General features: G+C 45.6%; 1 protein-coding gene across 4 annotated transcripts; it reads right to left on the bottom strand.

Annotated features, from left to right (window-relative positions):
• Nucleotides 1-3,963: 3,963 nt before the first annotated feature.
• Nucleotides 3,964-17,338, bottom strand: TP53INP1 (tumor protein p53 inducible nuclear protein 1). 4 transcript variants are annotated; one of them, XM_060277699.1, is made up of 4 exons: nucleotides 17,316-17,338; nucleotides 9,734-10,012; nucleotides 8,192-8,612; nucleotides 3,964-6,342 (listed from the first exon to the last, which is right to left on the bottom strand). In XM_060277699.1, exons 2-4 carry the CDS (start codon nucleotides 9,843-9,845, stop codon nucleotides 6,093-6,095), a joined length of 783 nt encoding a protein of 260 aa, XP_060133682.1. In that variant the 5' UTR covers nucleotides 9,846-10,012; nucleotides 17,316-17,338; the 3' UTR covers nucleotides 3,964-6,092. The 4 variants fall into 4 exon arrangements, with proteins under 4 accessions (XP_060133682.1, XP_034980409.2, XP_034980410.2 ...); XM_035124518.2 differs by lacking the exon at nucleotides 17,316-17,338 and adding an exon at nucleotides 15,480-15,630; XM_035124519.2 differs by lacking the exon at nucleotides 17,316-17,338 and adding an exon at nucleotides 15,446-15,629.
• Between the last annotated feature and the right edge of the window lie 1,735 nt (nucleotides 17,339-19,073).

The following is a 19,073-nucleotide window of genomic DNA, read 5'->3' as shown; positions in this document are numbered from 1 at the left end:
ATGTAGACTGATCTTCTCCAATCCTCTGGCCATTGCTGAGTTTTCCAAACTTGCTGACATATTCATGGATCACTGCCTTGTCGTGGCGAAGGGGCTTAAATAACTTGGAGAAGTTATGTTCTGACCAAATGTGATCCACCTGGAGAAGGAATTGGCAAGCCACTCCAGTATCCCTGCCAAGAAAACTCCATGGACAAAGACAACAGGCATATAAAAGCAGGCATTGCCAATGTGAAATCCCAGAGAGGAGAAAGAAATGCCATTTATGAAGCTGTGTTGAGTCTACTGTAGCAAGACAAAAGGCATTATGGCATCTTAGGGAGTGCATAATTGGTTTAAGACAGAAGCCCTCCTGCAAATGCAATCAGTGAAAATCTTGTCATAGTAGGATGGTGTGGATTACACCTACTGCAATCATTGTTAACTGCTTCACTGCCAATCTGTGTTAAAGAAACAGTTCCATTGTGTGCTTAAACAGCATTCAGGACTGGCTGATGGTGTAAGCAGAGAGAATGAAGCAGGGTTAATAAGTTTGAGCTGAAAGTGCACAAAGCTGCATTGCCAAAGCCTACCCCAAGCTGAGGCTGCAATCCTCAGCATACCTGTTTTCCAAAAAAGAAAAGAAAAGAAATAAAAGTTCCTTAAAGCTCTGTGGAACTTGCTGCCAAACAATGTGATCAGAATCGAGGCAAAACCCTGGAGACCCATTCCCAAATCTCTGCTCAGCATAGAGATGCTTAAGCCTATCTACTCCCTCAGCCTAGCCTACCTCACAGGACCGTTGTGAATATAAAATTGAGTAACTTGGTATTTGCATTGGATGTAAGATAGGAAATAATTCTAAAGGACCAGAAAGCAGCTGTATTCTGTATAAAACCTGTAGGTATTGCCTACCACCTTTGGGATGCATTTAAATGCAATGTGGGTTTTTTGTTTTGTTTTTGCCCCTCCTTTATATTCATTTAAAAAATACAACAGCAGCTGAATTTCACTTGAAACTGCTGGCGAAGAGGTCATTCCCATCAGAACAATTTGCATCACTATGCCAACAGAACTCAGCTCCTGGGTGTGGCCAAAATACTACAGCAAGGCCATCCATATTCCATCGCCTTAGCCATAAGAAGTGCATTGATGTGGTGCAGTTTGCAGATAAGGAGATTAGCCTGCCCAATCATAAGATAACGCTGTCAAAAATGAGCCGCTACAAGGAACTTGTGATGACTCATAGCTGGGAGAGAAACAGCAACTGAAAAAGTTATCAGTGTGGCTCTGGTTCAAACCTGGCACTCTTCGTACTACAGCTCCCATCAACCACAACTGCATAGGACTGATGAGATTTGTGATCCAAAACATCCGGGGGTCACTTGGTTGCCAGAGGGCTGGTTAAAAGGAAGAGTGGAAGTTTTACAAGGTCATAGAATCAGCCACAGCCACAGACCATCCTTGAAAGCTGGCAACAGGTGAAGAAAGAATAAGCATGCATGCCTGAAGTATTTTCCTCTCACCATCACATCAATTGGCTCTCCATCAACTTACATTAAGAGGTTTAAGGGAGAGAAGGCTAGTAACTTTCAGGTGGCTTTAAGCCCTACTACAGTTCAACTTATAAATTAAATTCTGAGTCCCACTAAGGCTACAGTTCTAACCCACTTACCTAGCAGTCAGATCCACCGAGTACTTCAGAGTAGACATGGTTAGGATTGTGCTGGGCTAGTCTCTTGACCCTGAAAAGTGTTATCTGTTACCCTAGGTGTGTGTTTTCCACCCTATCCTTGTGACTGTAATCTGTTTCACCTGGTTTTAGCTTTTAATTGTTGTACTCTGCCCCAGGGCCCTACAGGTGAAGTAAATGCAATGATGATTATGGAAACCAGGCAGCAATTTAATATTTTTTGCAAAGGCCAATGGATTCATACTGGTGTTTTTGGACAACAGTATAAAGGATTAGATCTGAAACACATCTTTTTATGTTTCAGTTCTGCAACACCATCCCTTCCCCCTACGCCCATTTACAGGAACAGAGTATGCAAATATCCAAATGCAGCATGCCTCTAAATACAAATTGCTGCAGAGCAAAATCAGAAGAGGTATTTTGCCTTCCATGTCCTGGTGGACTTCCCTGGTGGACTTCTAATTCAGCAGGGTTCATCTCCTGTTTGGCATAATACAAACTTCATTAATACATTTTTAATGCCATCAATTCAGTTGGCGTTTTTTAAAAAAATTCAGTGTATTCAGGGTTGTGGGCCAAAGCTTGCGGTACTCTCCGCCACCCAAAATTAGAGAAGCACCCTCATGGCTGAACATTAGGTACATGACCAAAATTTCATTGTTCCAAGAGGCATGTTAAGGTAATGTCTGGTTTTATATCACCACCAAACCACTTGAAGCCAGTCTTACAGATAAAGCCCTTGCAAAATGACTGGGGAAATGCTTACATGTTTACCTGAGTTTTCAAAGGAAGCAAGTTCTCAATGTGAGGGGGCAGACCACCTGCAGGAGCTCTACTCCATGTCCCGTCATGGGCTGGCGCTATTAAGGGAATGTTCTTGCTTGCAAGCTTGTCAAAACAGACAGCAGGTAATGGGGTAGAAGTCCCTCTGCGCAGACTACAAGAATATCCAGCCAAAGACTGGCTCTGCTGGAAACCCTCATCCCATCCGGTTTATTAAGTGTAAGGATTTCTCTCCCCTCCCCATCCTACCCAGACTGTAGGTTTGTGCAGTCGCCAAGTTGTGGTGGCACTCTGTGTAGAGGTGTGCATTGATATTCACAGTGAAATAAATGAGCTCTCTTCATTGTTATAATGAAAATGAAAGGGGAAGAAAACAAATTGCAAAGTGGGGAAAGGGGGGGGATGAAATCCACTTAGGGCAGGCACCCCCAAATTCGGCCCTCCAGATGTTTTGGGACTACAATTCCCATCATCCCTGACCACTGGTCCTGTTAGCTAGGGATGGTGGGAGTTGTAGTCCCAAAACACCTGGCGGGCCAGTTTGCGGGTGCCTGACTCAGGGCTCCCCCCCCCCATTCATTTTCAAGTTGCTTTGCATTAGCTACAGTGTCTGAAATGTGATGGATATGTGCATCTCTCTGGGGCATACAGCGCGTGTGAAATCAAGTAAGACAAACTGTAAAGATCTACCTTGTATGTAGTTAACCCTTATGCTATTTCTGTACTGGGTGCTTTTAGCTTTGGCCACCCTGGTCTGCTTTAGATGTTTTGAATTACAATCCCAACAGCAGCCGCCAGCACAGTCATCCCCAAACTTCGGCCCTCCAGATGTTTTGGACTACAATTCCCATCATCCCTGACCACTGGTCCTCTTAGCTAGGGATCATGGGAGATGTAGGCCAAAACATCTGGAGGGCCTCAGTTAGGGGGTGCCTGGTCTAAGCTATCTGAAATGTGGCAGGTCTGTATATATGAACAAAGGCAAATCCTATGCTAGTTAGGAGATCACCAAAAAGTTGCAGTCTGCCGAAGATTGGATGGATCTCCCATTGAAATCAATGCAGAAAAAGAAACATGAATAACCATCAAGAAATAAAAGGAATGCAATTAATATAAATGGAAAATGAAACTTAATATGGAATTAAATGGGAAAACAACTCCACCCCAGTATAAACCAGACCCTATAGACGTGATGGAACATGGGGGAAATATATAAACAGATCAAAGTCTATAGACAACTTGTTGCCATTGAGCTGCTTGTTGGACATCAATCCCAGCAGACATGGGCAATGGTCAGGTATAATGGAAGTTACAGTTCAGCAACTCCAGGAGGGCGACAGGTTCCCACTACAAAACTAAATGGTATACAGAACCAGCTGAAGTATGCACCTGCTATACTATACTGCAATAACCAAAGGGGTTACCCTTTAATAAATACCGTAATAGCGTATCTGTCTCATTTTCTGCACAGGAAACAGACTTGCAGTAACTACGCAAGCACAAGCTACATTGAGATATTACTGTATATTGTAGAATCAGGGTGCTAGAACCTTGAAAACGTAAAGAACTGCTACAAGGACAAAACAAAAATGTCTCTAGAAAGAAGCTGCCATTGGTAATGCATAGACTGGTGTACAGTATTTATCCCAACAGAAATATCCCTTTTTTAAAAGTCTTCAAGTCTGCTGTATACAAATCACTTTAAAAGGCACAGTTTTGTTTACAATACGTATGAAAAAACAGTTTAAGCAAAGTTATTGAATCACCATTCAGCACAGCACAAGCCCCCCACTTTTACAAGTTAATACAATTTTTTTTAAAAAAAACAACAACATACACTATATAAAAAGTCATACCTACTCACAAAACACATGGTAGCATTAGAAAAGCAAAAAAATTCTAACAGTCCAAGACTTCCAGGCACATTATAGAACTAGTAACATAAATATGCAAGACAATTAAGAGTCAAACATAATGATGTAATGCAATCATTCCTTTCCCAACGGTACTATTTTCAATATTAAGAACCAAAAAGCACATATATTTGTGGAACAAGCTTGTGTGTCTACCTCAAAAAAAGATAAGCTTCCATCACTAGCAAGTTATCCAGTAAAATAATGGTACGGAATATTTATATATCTCAACTAGAAAGCTTAACTTCAAACGTTTGCTAACACAAATAAGGTGGGCAAGGTAATCTTCATTTTAATATTCCTATTAACAGGAAGGAGAATGGTTTCTGGAGACATAAGATGAAGGCTAAGAACCTACACAGAGCTATTTGCTAATACTTTATTTCAGTTAGGCAAACCTCTAAACAAGTATACCTAGGACCACAGTCAAACACTGAAGCGTTCCTGAGTTTATAAATATATCTGTGGTGTTTGTCCACGAAACCGAAAGAAGCTTAACAGTATTGGGTAACCACTGAAATAAGGTAAAACATTTGTGTAACTTAAAAAAATGAACAACTGGCTGAAATTGGTATCCTAGTATGAAAGTAAACAGAAAAAATGGCTCTGAGGAACTCCAGATATCAAGCATTAGACTCAAATATTAATTTGTAGACAGATGAAGACTGCCACCACATATTTCTTAAAACTTCTTAAGTTATTTGGACTAAATGGTCAAATTAGACCACTTTATAGTAGAATGGTTGTTGTTTTTTTAACTCATTAAAATATTAGTTAAGCTGGTAGTATTTCAAGTGAAGGAGAGTATTGGTCAGGTGATCATCTGTCTCTATACTTATATTTTATGCCTGAGACATTGTAAATGTTTGCTGCTGTCTTTTGGGTCTAGAAGGTCCAACATACCACAATGACCCTCACTTGCATGCCTGCTTCAGGCCCTGCTCTGTGGAGGAAGCTGGCTAAACCACATTGAGCAATGGAGGTTAAGTAGAAGTTGATGGGAGGAAGTCAGGTCACACAATATTCTTCCCCTGCCCCACAGACAATTCTCTCGTCATTCAGAGTTCAATACCATACAGTCTATCACATTTTAACAGCTGTGTTCAAACGTTAACAGCAAGGGTGGGGGGACCTGTGACCCTCCACAAGTTGCTAACCTGCAACTCCCATCAGCCCCAGCGAGGTTGGTCAATGGCCAAGAATGATGGGAGGTGTGGCCCAGCAACACCTGGCAGGTCAAAGGTTGGCCACACACGTTAGGTTAAGAGGATATACAGTATACACAGATCGTTGCAAGTGTATGGCTGACCCTGAGAAGTTCTGTAACTGCATTTGGACTACAAAGTGATGTGTCGCCTGCTCTGCCTTGGTTAAAAGGACCAATATAAAAACAAACCCGCCCATCCATCCATCCATCCGTCATAAAAAGTTTCTAGAAAGTCATGTACAAAAAACAAAAGAGCAAACCCCCAATCACACAAACACTATTGTACTGATATGTTTCCGAGCCATGAATAAAATGTAGAAAAGTCATTCTGTGAGGCGCACACGGTTACAACAATGTGGTTTACAACCTAAATGTAACACTTTAGTGATTGTGTAGAAATAACTGTTGATCAGCCTAAGATTGATCTCGCCTTCATTGCCTACACGTGAAAAATACAAAGAGCAAGTCAACCGATAATATTTTTTTGAAGAAGGAAAAACAACAACGCAAGGTGCCCTCAGTAATTATAATGACGCTGGCAAGGCTGGTGAACAAACAACCCGTTGTTCTTGAGTTGCCGAGAGTAGCAACCCCTGGTGAGGTTTTGGCGACGGAGGCAGTTTCTGTTCAGATATTGTCTTTCGTTGTGTTCTTTGATCCACTGGGAAGGACGAAAACTCTTGGTCTGTTCGAGAAAGGTTGAGTGAGCAGTGACTGCTGCAAAATAGCATCGGATCTGTTGACCCCTTTCACTTTGGGCTTCTGGTCTAGAATTCAAAGCGTAAGGAGAGAGAGGTGTTATTGCACAACCATTGACGGTCTGCGTGTCAAGACGCTCTGGTGACGGCGAAACAAGTCAGTGTGTGGTTGGGACAAAGGTAGCTCTTTGTCGTGTGGTAAAGATCTGGTCCTGTGGGTTTGAGAATCCTGCTTAAAGGCAGCATCAAGGGTGGGCATAGTTGGGCAGCTGCCTTGCCCCAGTGTGTGTGTCTCGGAGGGTGGGTGGGTGGGCGTCTCTGCTGATCTCTGGCCCTGCTGCTGCTCCTGAGAGCAAGGAGAAGAGACCTCTACATATGCCTTTGCCTTTTCTCCTCGGAAAGGTGCTTTGGGTTGGGTCCAGAGGGAGAGGCAAATGAAAAGGTCCCAGGGAGCCAACATGGAGCCCTTCAGAGGTTGCTGGATGACATCTCTCATCAGTCACAGCCAGCATAGCCCATGGTCAGGGAGGGTGGGCAATTTTTAAAAGAAAAGCTGCGATGGTGGATTGGCATTACAAAATGTTTAAAACAAAGACACCCTTCCTATCCTATCCTACTACATAAAAGAATAAGGTTAAACAAATCTTGTTTATATTTTTGACTGTTTCATCTTTTTGGCACTATTCAGCAAATGAAGTGGGAAATACCGTACTTAAGTGTGAGGTGATCTGTTGCTGCTGTGAAGTGCCACATATTCCCATACCTAGCTGGAATTACTGAAGCCTTTGTTTCTTCTGTGATATATTTAATAAAATCACACCATGTTAAATTTTTTTTTTATGCCTTTATGTAAACACATGAACTTTGTATTAGATAGGGTCCAGTTCACGGTTCTATCCTACCAATATTCTAAAGTGGAATTTTCCAAATATTTCCAGCATCTTGTAAAAATTAACTAGCTGCTAACAGAAGAATGCTGATTAGATCCTTATTCTTGCAGTTCGTATTTTGCCCATCCCAAAGAATTACTAGTGCAAGCTCCCTAGGGTGAATGGGAGATGAAATCCTACAATATATGGAGGACCCTGTGCCCTGCTTCTGCTTTAGGCAAAGGGCCTGCACAGATTAATGTTCGCTATTGAGTTCCATGTACGTGAACCCCCTTTGGGCTGGCGCTGGATGCATGTGGCCTGAATGCATCTAGTGGTGGACTCTTTCTTCATCATGTGAAGGTGTACTCTTGAGATAGATGGGCAGAGTATTCTTTGTGTGTACCTGCAAAAGGATGGATGGAAGGATTTATGTATGCATATATGGTCTGGAAGGGAGGGATGTGTGATCTGATTGTGCTTGGTAAAGAGAGGGGGACATGCATTGTGCATGTGTGTGTTTGTGAAAGGTAAACAGAAAGTTAAGGAGAAGAAGGCAGAAGAGGAAATAGGGTTGATTAAATTAGATCAGGAAATTGTAATAGGAGCATTCATGACAGGGGTGGGTAGGAAGGAGGGTGCACCATAATGAGAAGAGAGGAAAATCCTTGCATGTACCAAGGATTAAAAAATCATGGGGGGAGAGGATGGGCATATACCAAATGGGAAATTTGGTGGGGGAGGGAGTAGTGTCACAAATACAGAGAAATAGTGGAAATGTACCAGTGGGAAGAATCAGGGGAGGAGGAAATACTAAGGAAATTAGTCATGGGATGATCTGCGGGGCGTTCTGCACGTTTGAAAAGCTTCTTTTGCACACAGGGAGTTTTGCTAGGTGTCTTGGGCTAACCCCACCGCCAACGGAGGATAACATTTCATACGTCTGATGAAGTTGACTGTATTCCAAAATGTGCTAATTTTCAAGGAATATTTTCTCCCTAGTGAACATTATTTGATGTTCTGTACAAATCAAGGAGCAAATATCTTACCTAGGATTGTTTATATCACGAGGCTCTGTCTCTTCTTCTTCTTCCTCCTCCTCCTCATCATTACCACCACCAGAGCTCGTCTTGTTGAGGCTGTGGTGGGTATTATGGACTGCATATACAGACATGCTGGGATGCTCGATCAGAAGGTTCTCCAAGGGGCTGGTTTCCACTTTGAGAGCGGTCAAGCCACCCGCAGTGAAACACGGAGGTGGTGTAATGAACCAGCTCTCTTCCATGGGGCACGAGTCAAACTGAATAAAGCAAGATTCACTGGCATCAGCCAAACATTCCAAAGAAGGAGGCAGAAAAGAGCAGACAGGTGAATTGTCCACAGGCGATGCTTTATGGATATCTTCTTCTTCTTCCTCTTCCTCCTCCTCTTCCTCCTCCTCTTCAATCATTGAGAAGTTAGTACAGGTGTCTGTTGGGAGGTACAACAGCCATTGAGATGGATGGGCGAGGTTGATTGATGCAGCCAGAGTTCAGATGTTTTACAGTAGGTGCAAAGAATATGTTCCCCTTTCAAGATGTTGTTGGACTACAACTCCACAAGCATTGGCTGTTCTGGCCGCGTCTGAGAGTTGGAATCCAATAACACCCAGAGAGCCATAGGTTCCCCAGCCTTAGTTTGCAAAGGAACAAAATATCCACAATTTTATACCGCTAATGGATGCTTGGGAGACCTTTTAGGTAACAAGTGTCTAATAAATATAATAAGTGGTTGTACTCACCTATGATTATTGTTGTCAGTGCAATTTTTTTTAGTAGTGCTATGGAATATTCTCCCTTTTCTCCCCCCCCCCCACATGCTCCCAAAATGTGTCCTGGGGTTTTCCCTAACCCCTGGAGTAGATTTGGGTACGGCGTGGACATTCATGGGGGCGAAATCCCATTGTGCTAGCACTACTTCTTGCTAGCACAAGAATAGGGGCACTAGTGCAATAGGCAGTGTAAAAACACAGGAATGACAAAATCTGTTCAGATCCCTACATGGGATGAAGATTCTCCTTCCATGGTAGAGGGATAAGGATACAGGTGGCGACCATTTCGGGTGGAGGTTCCAATCCCAGCCCCAATGCATAAGCATGCATTGCCCTGTTACACCCGCCACCCTCCTCTTCTGGGTCCAAAAGGACCCGCATGTTGGTGATAGCAACCACGTCAACTGGTCATTGTTTTACACTAAGGTAAGCATCTGAACCAACCCACAAATCCTTCCAGAGGGTGTGGGGGTTGTGGCTTACAGTCTACAATAGCTGAACAAAGTTGGGGCAAGAGAAGGGGGAAGAGAGATCAACCATTTTTTAAATTATTGAGTTGTGGAAATTGGTTGGCTATATGCAACTTGGCCCAGGAAAAAGCCTTGTGATGAGGGCAAGATACTGTCCCAGCTTGACCAAGCTGTTTTTTTATTCTCCCCCCCCCTTACACAATTTCATGTTTAACATGAAATATTCCCTACAATTTTTAAAAAATATGTTTGTAAACAGAAAATAAATATTGCTTCCTAATGCAGAAATTATATTGAAACAGAGATCTTACCGATAAAATCCACCAGAATCCACTCCTCCTCTTCTTTCTCGCTGAACTCTGGCTCTTGCCTGGGCAAATTATTGATTTCTCCCACGAACATATTATTCAGCCTCTGGAACATTACTAAGGCAATAACAAGACTCTGGCTGGAACGTCTTCGTATGTACAGTTTCACAATGTACTAGCCAAGGGCGCAGGTAGAAGATTAAAGTGCACAAATACTTTTATCTGCTTAGGCACAGAACATGGGGAGGCATGGTTTTCTTTGTAAACGGTTGCTACAAAATCCTGCAAAAAAGATAGAAGAAAAAATAAGTCTTAATGCTAGACACACACACACACAGAAAACATATACTGTTCAGGGGCCATGCCACACATTACATGGCAGCAACCTGTATTTGCCACCGAGCCACGTAGAGCTGCAGACACCATTTTCAAGTAGATTCACTGGCACAATAAAAGGGCAGTTTCAAATTTCTACAGGGGAGCTGGTTCCAACTGTGTCTTCAGGTACAAAACACCCAGTGGCTTTTCAAAAGCATCAGTTCCATTTTTTTTTTAAAAAAGAGAAAACAATACCACTACAGCAAATCTGAGATAATTGCAGGGCAATTAAGACCCCTCATCTCTCTCATCTTTATACTTGCCCATACAGGTGAAACCAGGCTCACAGGAGTAATCAGCTCTGCCCCTTGAACCATCATATTGTGCTTGCCACCCCCACTGCTCCATAGGCACGCCCCCCCAGTCCTGCCTGGAGGTGCCAGGGTTTGAACCCGGGACATTCTGCATATAAAGCATGTGCTCTATCACCAAATTAGAATGCTTTCCTTCTCTCTAGTCTCCAACAGTAGTTAGTTTCCCGGAAATGCTAGGGCTTAAGGTTGTATCTAAAGAACAGTCCGTGCTCTGAAACTCCTGGTTCTTAATGCAAAATTCTTCTTCAGAGAGGTTTCAACTCAGCTGCAAGGGCAAACTTATCACCCTCCTTCTCATCTCTTATTAAGTGTTCTAGGGATGAGCTCTGGCTCCTGCTCCTTTATGGAAACGAAAGTCCAGTACAGTGGTGCCTTGCTAGACGAAATTAATTCGTTCCACGGGTCTTTTCTTATAGCGAAAAATTCGTCTAGCGAATCCCATAGGAATGCATTGAAATTTTTTTCGAATTTTTTTTTTTGCCCGTAGGAACGCATTAATTGAATTTCAATGCATTCCTATGGGAAACCGCGATTCGCTAGACGAGTTTTTCGTAAAATGCATTCGTCTAGCGAGGCAAGCTCCGCTCGGAAAATCATTAAGCGGAAATTTCGTTAAGCAGGGCATTCGTTAAGCGAGGCACCACTGTAGTTCTATACCACCTTCTCTGTTTCAAAGATCAGCAATATCACTGTTTCCAGCAGGGGGCTCAGAAGCTCAGTTTTTAAGTTAAAAGTAGCATCCTCCCCCCTCTCTCTCTTCACTTTATCAGGATAGCATTCTGTGGCGAGATTCCAGTTGCACAGGTAGGGAATCTCACTAGCTTATGGAAATTGTCCTCTTTGAGGGCATGTGACAGCCAGATACGTGAAAGTAATGGCACATTATACAGTTTACATAATCTCAGCAGGCCTGATCTATGTTTCCCAAAGTTACTGTTAATGGGCAGTATTAAAATGTTGAGGGGAAACCAAGTAAGAAACTCACACAAAAACTGGTAGAACAATAGATTAAAAGGCACCAATAGAACAGTTAACACCTCCACCTTTTCCCCATAAGCCCTTCAGTTTTTAACTCTGCAGCCACCCAAACATCCAAAAGCAAAAGCCTTGTAGAGAGATTCTCAGACATGGGTGGGCAGATTCTAGCCCAATCTAGCCTATGCTCAGGCTGGCAGATTCTCCAAGGTCTCTCAGAGAGGGGGCACTGTCTTGAGTGGGTTATTTAGTGTAAAGCATTGTTTGCCCTTCACCCGATAGTCCCAGGGCAGAAATATGCACATTCTAAATAAAAATGAAACAGTACTATTACTAAAACAGCATAAAACCAAATATGCAGCCGCAACATTAATTCAAATGTGCAGTACACCTCAGCCCTCCACCAAAGACTGGGCAAAGAGGTATGTCTGTGTCTGCTGCCAAAATGATATCAGTCTCAAGGCAGTGAGATGCATCTCAGAGGAGACCTCATCGCAAAGCTGAGCGTCTCACTTCTGATAGCTCATTCAAAGTCGGGCAGCAGCAGGCAACAGCCAACAGGTAAATCATTTGATAAAATATTTGTTTGCGCCATTCAGGACTTTTCTTCTTGTTGATTTTCACTGCTTTCAAAGGCAGCTCTATGAAAACTGAAAACAGGTTGCAAAAGCTTGAACAATGGCTGGCTCCCCCTAATCCAATCAGCACAACTTTGGTCTGATGGCATATGGAGGAGATTGAAGTTAAAAGAAGAGGCTGTGCTATTTCAGGCTGCCATTAGAGGGTGCCATCTTTTTTTAAAAAAAGTACTGTATTTGCATTTTGTTTTTTGTTACCACTGAGACAGAAACAGACACCAATTAAGGGGAGACACAGATATGTTGAAGGACAGGGAAAAGATGGCTATGAAAAATGAATTGCAAATCTAATGACATTTACAATAAACATAGTGAAGGATTTTAAAAAATGATTCCTGCCCCGTGTGGAGTTTGAAGTGGTATTGTTAATTTTACCATGGAAGAATTCTACTACCACATTCCACCTACATGGGCGGGCAATGTCTTAAAGAGAACTTTGACGTTTGAAAGTGCCTACTGCAAGCGCTGAAAAGCAATCGTACAAGCATTTTCTATCCACCCACCCAAAACCATCTCCAAAAGCCCTCGGAAGCCTACCAGAATGCTCAGAGGTTGCATCAGACAAATGCTCGGAGGTTGCATCAAATGTGAAATGTTCTTGCAAAGCAAAACAAATGCAAGTCCAGAACAGTTTGCCAAAGACTAGCGTCTTATGTGGAAAAATAAATACTTGTGAAACTTTAAAACACACAGGGGGGGGGGGGACAACTAACTTCCTTGCCCCACAAAGCATCAGGAACTCCTATTGGAAAGTTGCACAGGACAGGAGAATGCCCACTATACTCAGTGGGGAGGAGCCATAAAGTCTGTGCTCGGCAGCTGCATGCAAAAGCAGAACGTCCCAGCTTTGTTCTGGTGGCATCTCCAGGAAAAGCTGGAAAAGATCCCCCTCTAAAAACCCTGAGGAGCTGCTGCCAATCAGTGCAGAGCCTGGGTGGACCAATGGGCTGGGGTCTCAAACTGCGGTCAATGAACCAGAGCTTCATCCAGGTTGTCCACAGTGTGGATCTGTGGTTGTGCCCATACCGCATTGCTTTTTATTGCTGCTTTTACATTGCATTGCATTGCAATCTGAATTTTGGAAAACGTAAATCGTAATACCATATGAAGCAATTAAACTGCAATTAAGAATAATAGTAATCTAGCATGACACATCACAATTTCTGCAAACAGGCAGAGAAATCTTGAGTGGTCTGCCAGTTTTCAAGTGATCTATGGCAGTGTGTGTGTGTGTAAAATTTGGGAACCACTGCCAAAGGCACCTTCCTATCTGTAGTTACATAAAGAGTGACTTACAGAACTGCTTATCCACAGGTGTGTGTGCGTGCGTCTGCTTATCCACAGTGTGTGTGTGTGTGTCTTAGGAACCAACTCCTATGAGCTGAGGCCTGAGGTCCCTTCGGGGCCCCATAGAATATTTGAGGGGGTCAGGGGCCCCCCAAATTTGATGGACACACTGTCATTCAAATGGTGTGTGCCAGCCACATTTTGTGATCAATTATGTAGGGCAGGGCTTACCTGCCCCCCCCAATATTTTATTTAAGTTGGCACGGGGGGTTGTGTGTGTTTACCAGAGCACATAGCTTGCTCTTGTCTGTTCATGTACTATCGGGCTTCAGGATGGGGCCTCGGCCGCAATCACGCCTCGGGGTGCCGACCCGGATTGCCCCCCTCTCCCCTCCCTTGGCGGCCGTGAGTCACCGGTTCCTGGTTTGTTTTGATCGCGCAAGTTGCCTCCTTCCCGGGCGGCGCCGCTTGGCTGCTCCGGCGAGGTTAGTCACACACCTGAACCCGACTCAACTTCGGAGTCCAAGATCCGCCCCGACGGGAAGAGACGGAAGCCTTACACCAAGGAAAGGGCGGTCTCTCCGCACTGTCAACAAAACAGGATATGCGAAAGGCGGAGGGAAAGCAACCCGATCCCCTTGGGCGGATCAGGCAACCCCAGCTCCTCCACGGCCTCAGTCTCCCCACTCCCTCTCCAGGGGGCGGGCAAGGACAGAGACAAAAGGGAGGGGAAGTTGCTACAACCGCAAGGCCGGCTAGAAAGCGGGGAGATCCACAAGGCGCGCGGATTGGCTGCGCTCCGTAGGCAGTTGGCTTGGAAAGGGCATCTCCAAGGCCGGAGAGCCCGCTGTCCACGCCCCACGGCCCTGGCCGCAAGACGACCTTCACCCCCGCCCTTTAGGGGGAAAAGGGAGGTCCCCTACTCTCCGCCCGCCCGACTCGGCGCCGGACTCCACCCTACGCCTCTCACGCCAGCAGTTTGAAACTCCGCTCCGGGGACTGAGAGCGCAGAGCAGGCGGGCAAACGCTTCCGCCCTTCTCCGCGGGTACATAAAGTTTGCCCGCTGCGTATTATTATTATTCCGCAGGAGCGCGCGCGGAACGGGGATCCCGATTCGCATTTGATATTGAAAAGGGGATCCCGAGCCCCGATCCTACAGATCGGGCGACAGCAAGGTTGAAGGCTGCGATCCTATGCGAGCTCACATCGGGATAAAATCACTTGGCACTGAGCGCTCACAGGATTGCAACGCGGAGCCGTTTATTTGAAATCAAAAGTCGCACCGAAATCAGTGGGGCTCTTCTTTCAAGTTAGTATGTTAGGGATAGTGTTGTGTTTTTTGTTTTTTAAAAACCCTACTACTTTATATTTAACGGGCTATGGGCTGGACTGCTAGATCTCGCGAAATTAAGAGTTAATTCCGCGAATTTTAATAAAACAACCCCACCACCATCAACAAACGAAAACACCCCTTAAGGTACTCGAGAGGACAGCAAGTTATAAGACGCTTTTTCTTTTCTTTTTTACGATCTCAGTCTCAGATGAAACCCGCAGCAGGCTTACCCAGGAAGTTGGAAGAACTGAATTTTGCGGGGCTCGCTTCCAGGGAAGCGGCTTCGCTGGCTGGCAAAACTACGCCACAAGTGGTTTGTGAGCAGCCCTGTCGGAAGGCGCTGCCGAGCAACGGACAAAGCTGGGAGGAGGATCGCGCAGTAATTTACCGTTAAGGAAGTAGGGCCGGGGGGAGGGGGAGAAGGAAAGAGAAGAGGAAAGGAGAGGAGAGAGACTTTGAGAGTTAGTTCTCCCTGCATGAACTCCGGTGTTATTCGCTCCCCCCTCCCCGCATCTCTGCATACAACTTTGCAGAGGGACGAGACGGACCCTTCCCAGAAAGCGGAACGCAGGAAAGGGCCAGTGGGTAAGCGATTCTGCCCCGCAGCCAGATAAAAGTATATAAATATACTAAAGTTTATAGGCGGAGGAGATGATGGGAATCCCCCTTGCCTACTTCTTAAAATAGACCAGATTTCCCCCCCCCCGGCCGCATCCAAACGGAACGCGCACCCAACGCCAAGAGTATCGCGCCTAAGGTCACTTGTGGCCAAAAAACACCCACACGCACCCGGTACAAAGGACGCCCGCAGCCCTTCACTCACCGTCCGCAAAGCAGCCGGGCAAGTCCGGAGCCTGGACGGCGGCGGAGTGAGGTAGATGGCGGGGAGGCTGTTCCTGCGGGCGCCCCGAGCCCTGTTGCACCGGCCAGTCTCCGCTCCCTGCAGAGCCTTTTGTTGTTATAGAATCCGGCGAACAGCTGATCGGCAGCGCCCGCCCCCTCGCCCCGCCCCGCCCGCCTCTTTTGCATCGCCATTCCCACCCCGCGGCGCGCTGCTGGCAGGGGGCGCATGAAGGAAGGGAAAGGGGGCGGGCCACACAGCCGCGCCTGCACCAATTGGGAGCCCCGCGGTGCTCCGGGACGCGCCGGGACAGGCTGTCACTAACGCACGTGACGCGTCTCTGCGAGCTGCGGAGCCAGACGAGGCGGCCTGCAGAGTCCGGAATAGCGAGCCCGGGCAACAAAAGGAAGGCAAGGCGAAGGAGAGAATAAGAGGAGAGCTGGGGAAGGAAGAGGAGGAGAAGGGGTGCGCGGAAAGAAATGTGGAGAGGGGTGGGGGAGGGAGAGGGAGAGGGATGGCCCAAGTGGAAAAATATAAGATAAGTTGGGCAAGCTGCGGGGAAAGAGCCTGGAAATGCACAGCCCTCTTTTATTGCTACCCTCTCGTCTTCAGAAGAATACCCACTTCCCACCCCGGTGACGGGGGAACATGAAGGGAGCGGAGGAGACGTCATTCTGACCAAAGGGCCCGACCACTTTGGAAAGTCCCCTGCACTCAAGTGTCTCCACACCATTTTCCAGCCTGTCTTCTTGACCAAGAGAGAGAGAGGGCATGCTAGGAGCATGCTCAATTTGGAAGTGAGCAAGGTCTTGAAGGATTGGGAACACACACTTACACCCATGCACCCCAATTATTCAGGGCCTCACGTTAAGTATGTTTTTCTACGAGCCACTTGCAGCAATACCACAATATGCTTTTCATGCCTGTGGCAGAAAATCCAGTGGTTAAAAATAACGGAGTAGGGGTTATTTGGGTGCCCGTTAATGAGACCCCCAGAACTGTCAGTTAAGACTGGCCCTGAATCTCTTGGCAAACCCTCGCAAAAGGAGTTCTGTAGTGCTAAATCAAAAGCCTGCATTTCCTTCGTGCATGTGTCCTAGATGTGTACACTGGCTCTTGTTGCCTACCATCTCACTCCCGCAGGGATAACATTGTTAGTATTTGAAAGCCCTCTCTAACCCAGGAGGGTTGTGGCCAAGGAATGAAACTTATTCATGTCTGTTTCATTCCGGTTTGGGTTCATCTGTGACTTAAGGTCTTTCACTTTGGTTTATGCCAGGCATCCCCAAACTTCGGCCCTCCAGATGTTTTGGACTACAATTCCCATCATCCCTGACCACTGGTCCTGTTAGCTAGGGATCATGGGAGTTGTAGGCCAAAACATCTGGAGGGCCACAGTTTGGGGATGCCTGGTTTATGCCAACAAGTTCCTCACATTGAGACTCTGCTGGCCTAGATGGCACGCTTTTGGTAAAACAACGAACTTTTAATTAAGCTTTAATTAATTCCTCTAACAGGAATACTCCTTTTCAGGGCTCTAACTAGTGTGGAACAGGAGTCCTGTTTGTGATTTGGAGGGGAGGTGAGGATTAAAGTTCGGGGGGGGGGAATTACATTGAAGTACCGTATATTCAGAATTAAAAGGAGGCAATTTGAAGATGGGGAATAGGATTGGGTAGGAGAGCTATATTTATGATGCAACAACTTGCAGATGTGAGGAGAAATGCAGATGTGAGGAGAAAATAAAATAATACTAATTGATACATGTCATTTTGATGCAGGAGGTTTTTTTTTTGTTTAAATGTAGAGTAATATTACTGTGTAAGTAGAGTCCACCAAGGAACGTCTGCAGAAGTCCAGTTGAAAAGAAAGCAAATAGCAACTCGCAGGAGAAAATTCTTGTGCTTTGCAGCCAAAGTCTGCAGGGAAGAAAGAGAAAGCAAGGAAGGGGTCATATAAGGACACTCAATATAGGTTTTTGCTTCCTCTTTCATGAAAAGTGGAAAGTTAAGGGCAATCTTTCTAGAGTTAGTTACCTGGTTTGCTTGCATGGTGTTTACATGTCTTTTTGTTCATCCCATAGTTTTCGATGCATTTTGCAATCACTTGAAACCACAGAAGACTGATTTTTTTTTAAAAAAAAGTAAAAATAAAAAGTGGGTTCTCTCTGTAGCACTAAGTATAACATCCCATCAGCACAAGGATTTCTACTTGTGCAATGGAATGCCTCCCCTCCCTTCTCCCTGCACACCCGTAAATCTGTACTGGGTCCCCCCCCCCAACCTTTCAGAGCAGATGGGGGGGTACGTGGGGTCATGGGGAAAGGAAGAGGGAAGGTTCATTGTGCAAGCAGAGATCCTTGCACTGCCAGAAGTTGAACTCGGTAGTATATTGTCCAGTGGATTTGTTGCAGTTGGGTGATAGAGTGCTTCAGTCCACTTTAATTTCACAAACCTAGTGCTCTGGTATGTGCTTAACTCTCTTGTTGTTGTTGTTTAGTCGTGTCCGACTCTTCGTGACCCCATGGACCATAGCACGCCAGGCACTCCTTTCTTGCACTGCCTCCCGCTTAACTCTCTACTGCAGAATATTGATGGTCTGGTCACCCCCTTGGGTAGCTTCCCATGTAATAGCTTCTGAGTCTCCAGCTCTTGTGCTGGTAAGCCTCTTGTCCAGGAAGAGAGAGAACCATGAAGAGACATATCTGAGATAAGGAGGCTATTCCAGCAGAACAGAGGCAATGATGTGATTTGTGGCTTTTCAGCTTGCATTATATGTGGCTGGTGCAGATGTAGAAATTCATCCCACATCTGCAAAACAACAACAACATCCAAAGCATGCAAAATCTAGAGCAGCTCCAAAAGGGAATCTTTAGGCCCAAACATAACTGCTGCCTTTTTTTTCCCTTCAGGAAACCTTGCATGTTCTATCTGACTGGCCAGAGAAACAGGTTTGGTGGGTCCTGTGAGGTGATGTAGTGACTTAATTAGACCAAATTGCATCTAATCAATCTGTGAACCCCTCCCTGCTCCCTGTGAGCTGTTGTTATACAGTAGAGAGGATGCAGGGCATAGGAGACATCACACCAAATCCTTGGTTAGCCAAAACCTTGGTTACCCTGAGTGGTAAGCCGCCAGCTTTCAGCTCCTCCTACCTTACAGGGGTGCTGTGAGGGTAAATATTATAGAACACCTTTTGTAAATAGGTCAGATAACCTGCCGCCCCTGGTCTCTGAGCTGCCTCCCCCCCCACTGCCCCAAAGAAAGGTGCCTTCTCACACTGCCCCACAGGGGTCTGGGAAGAGGATCCCCCAGTCTTAGTGGCCCAACAGAGACTGGCCAAAGGTAAACATGAGGCCAACACCTTACCTTGGGAGGCAGCAGCAGGCACTGCTGGGTCTGCAAGGTGGAAAGAGACTCAGTTTCCAGGCAGGCCTTGAACACAGCAAGCAGAAGAAAGGCCAACACAGTGCCTGCCTGGCCTCACACTTGTCTCTCCATTCCCAACAGCAAGGGCTGACGCACTGGCTGGCTCGGCTCCCTTGCCTGCTTGCTTGCTTACCCCAAGGCCGCTTCA

The sequence above is a fragment of the Zootoca vivipara genome, chromosome 8 (genome assembly GCF_963506605.1).
Source record: "Zootoca vivipara chromosome 8, rZooViv1.1, whole genome shotgun sequence".
Classification (NCBI taxonomy): Eukaryota; Metazoa; Chordata; class Lepidosauria; order Squamata; family Lacertidae; genus Zootoca; species Zootoca vivipara.
Note: the sequence above shows the minus strand (reverse complement) of the source record. Positions and strands in the feature narration are given on the sequence as shown.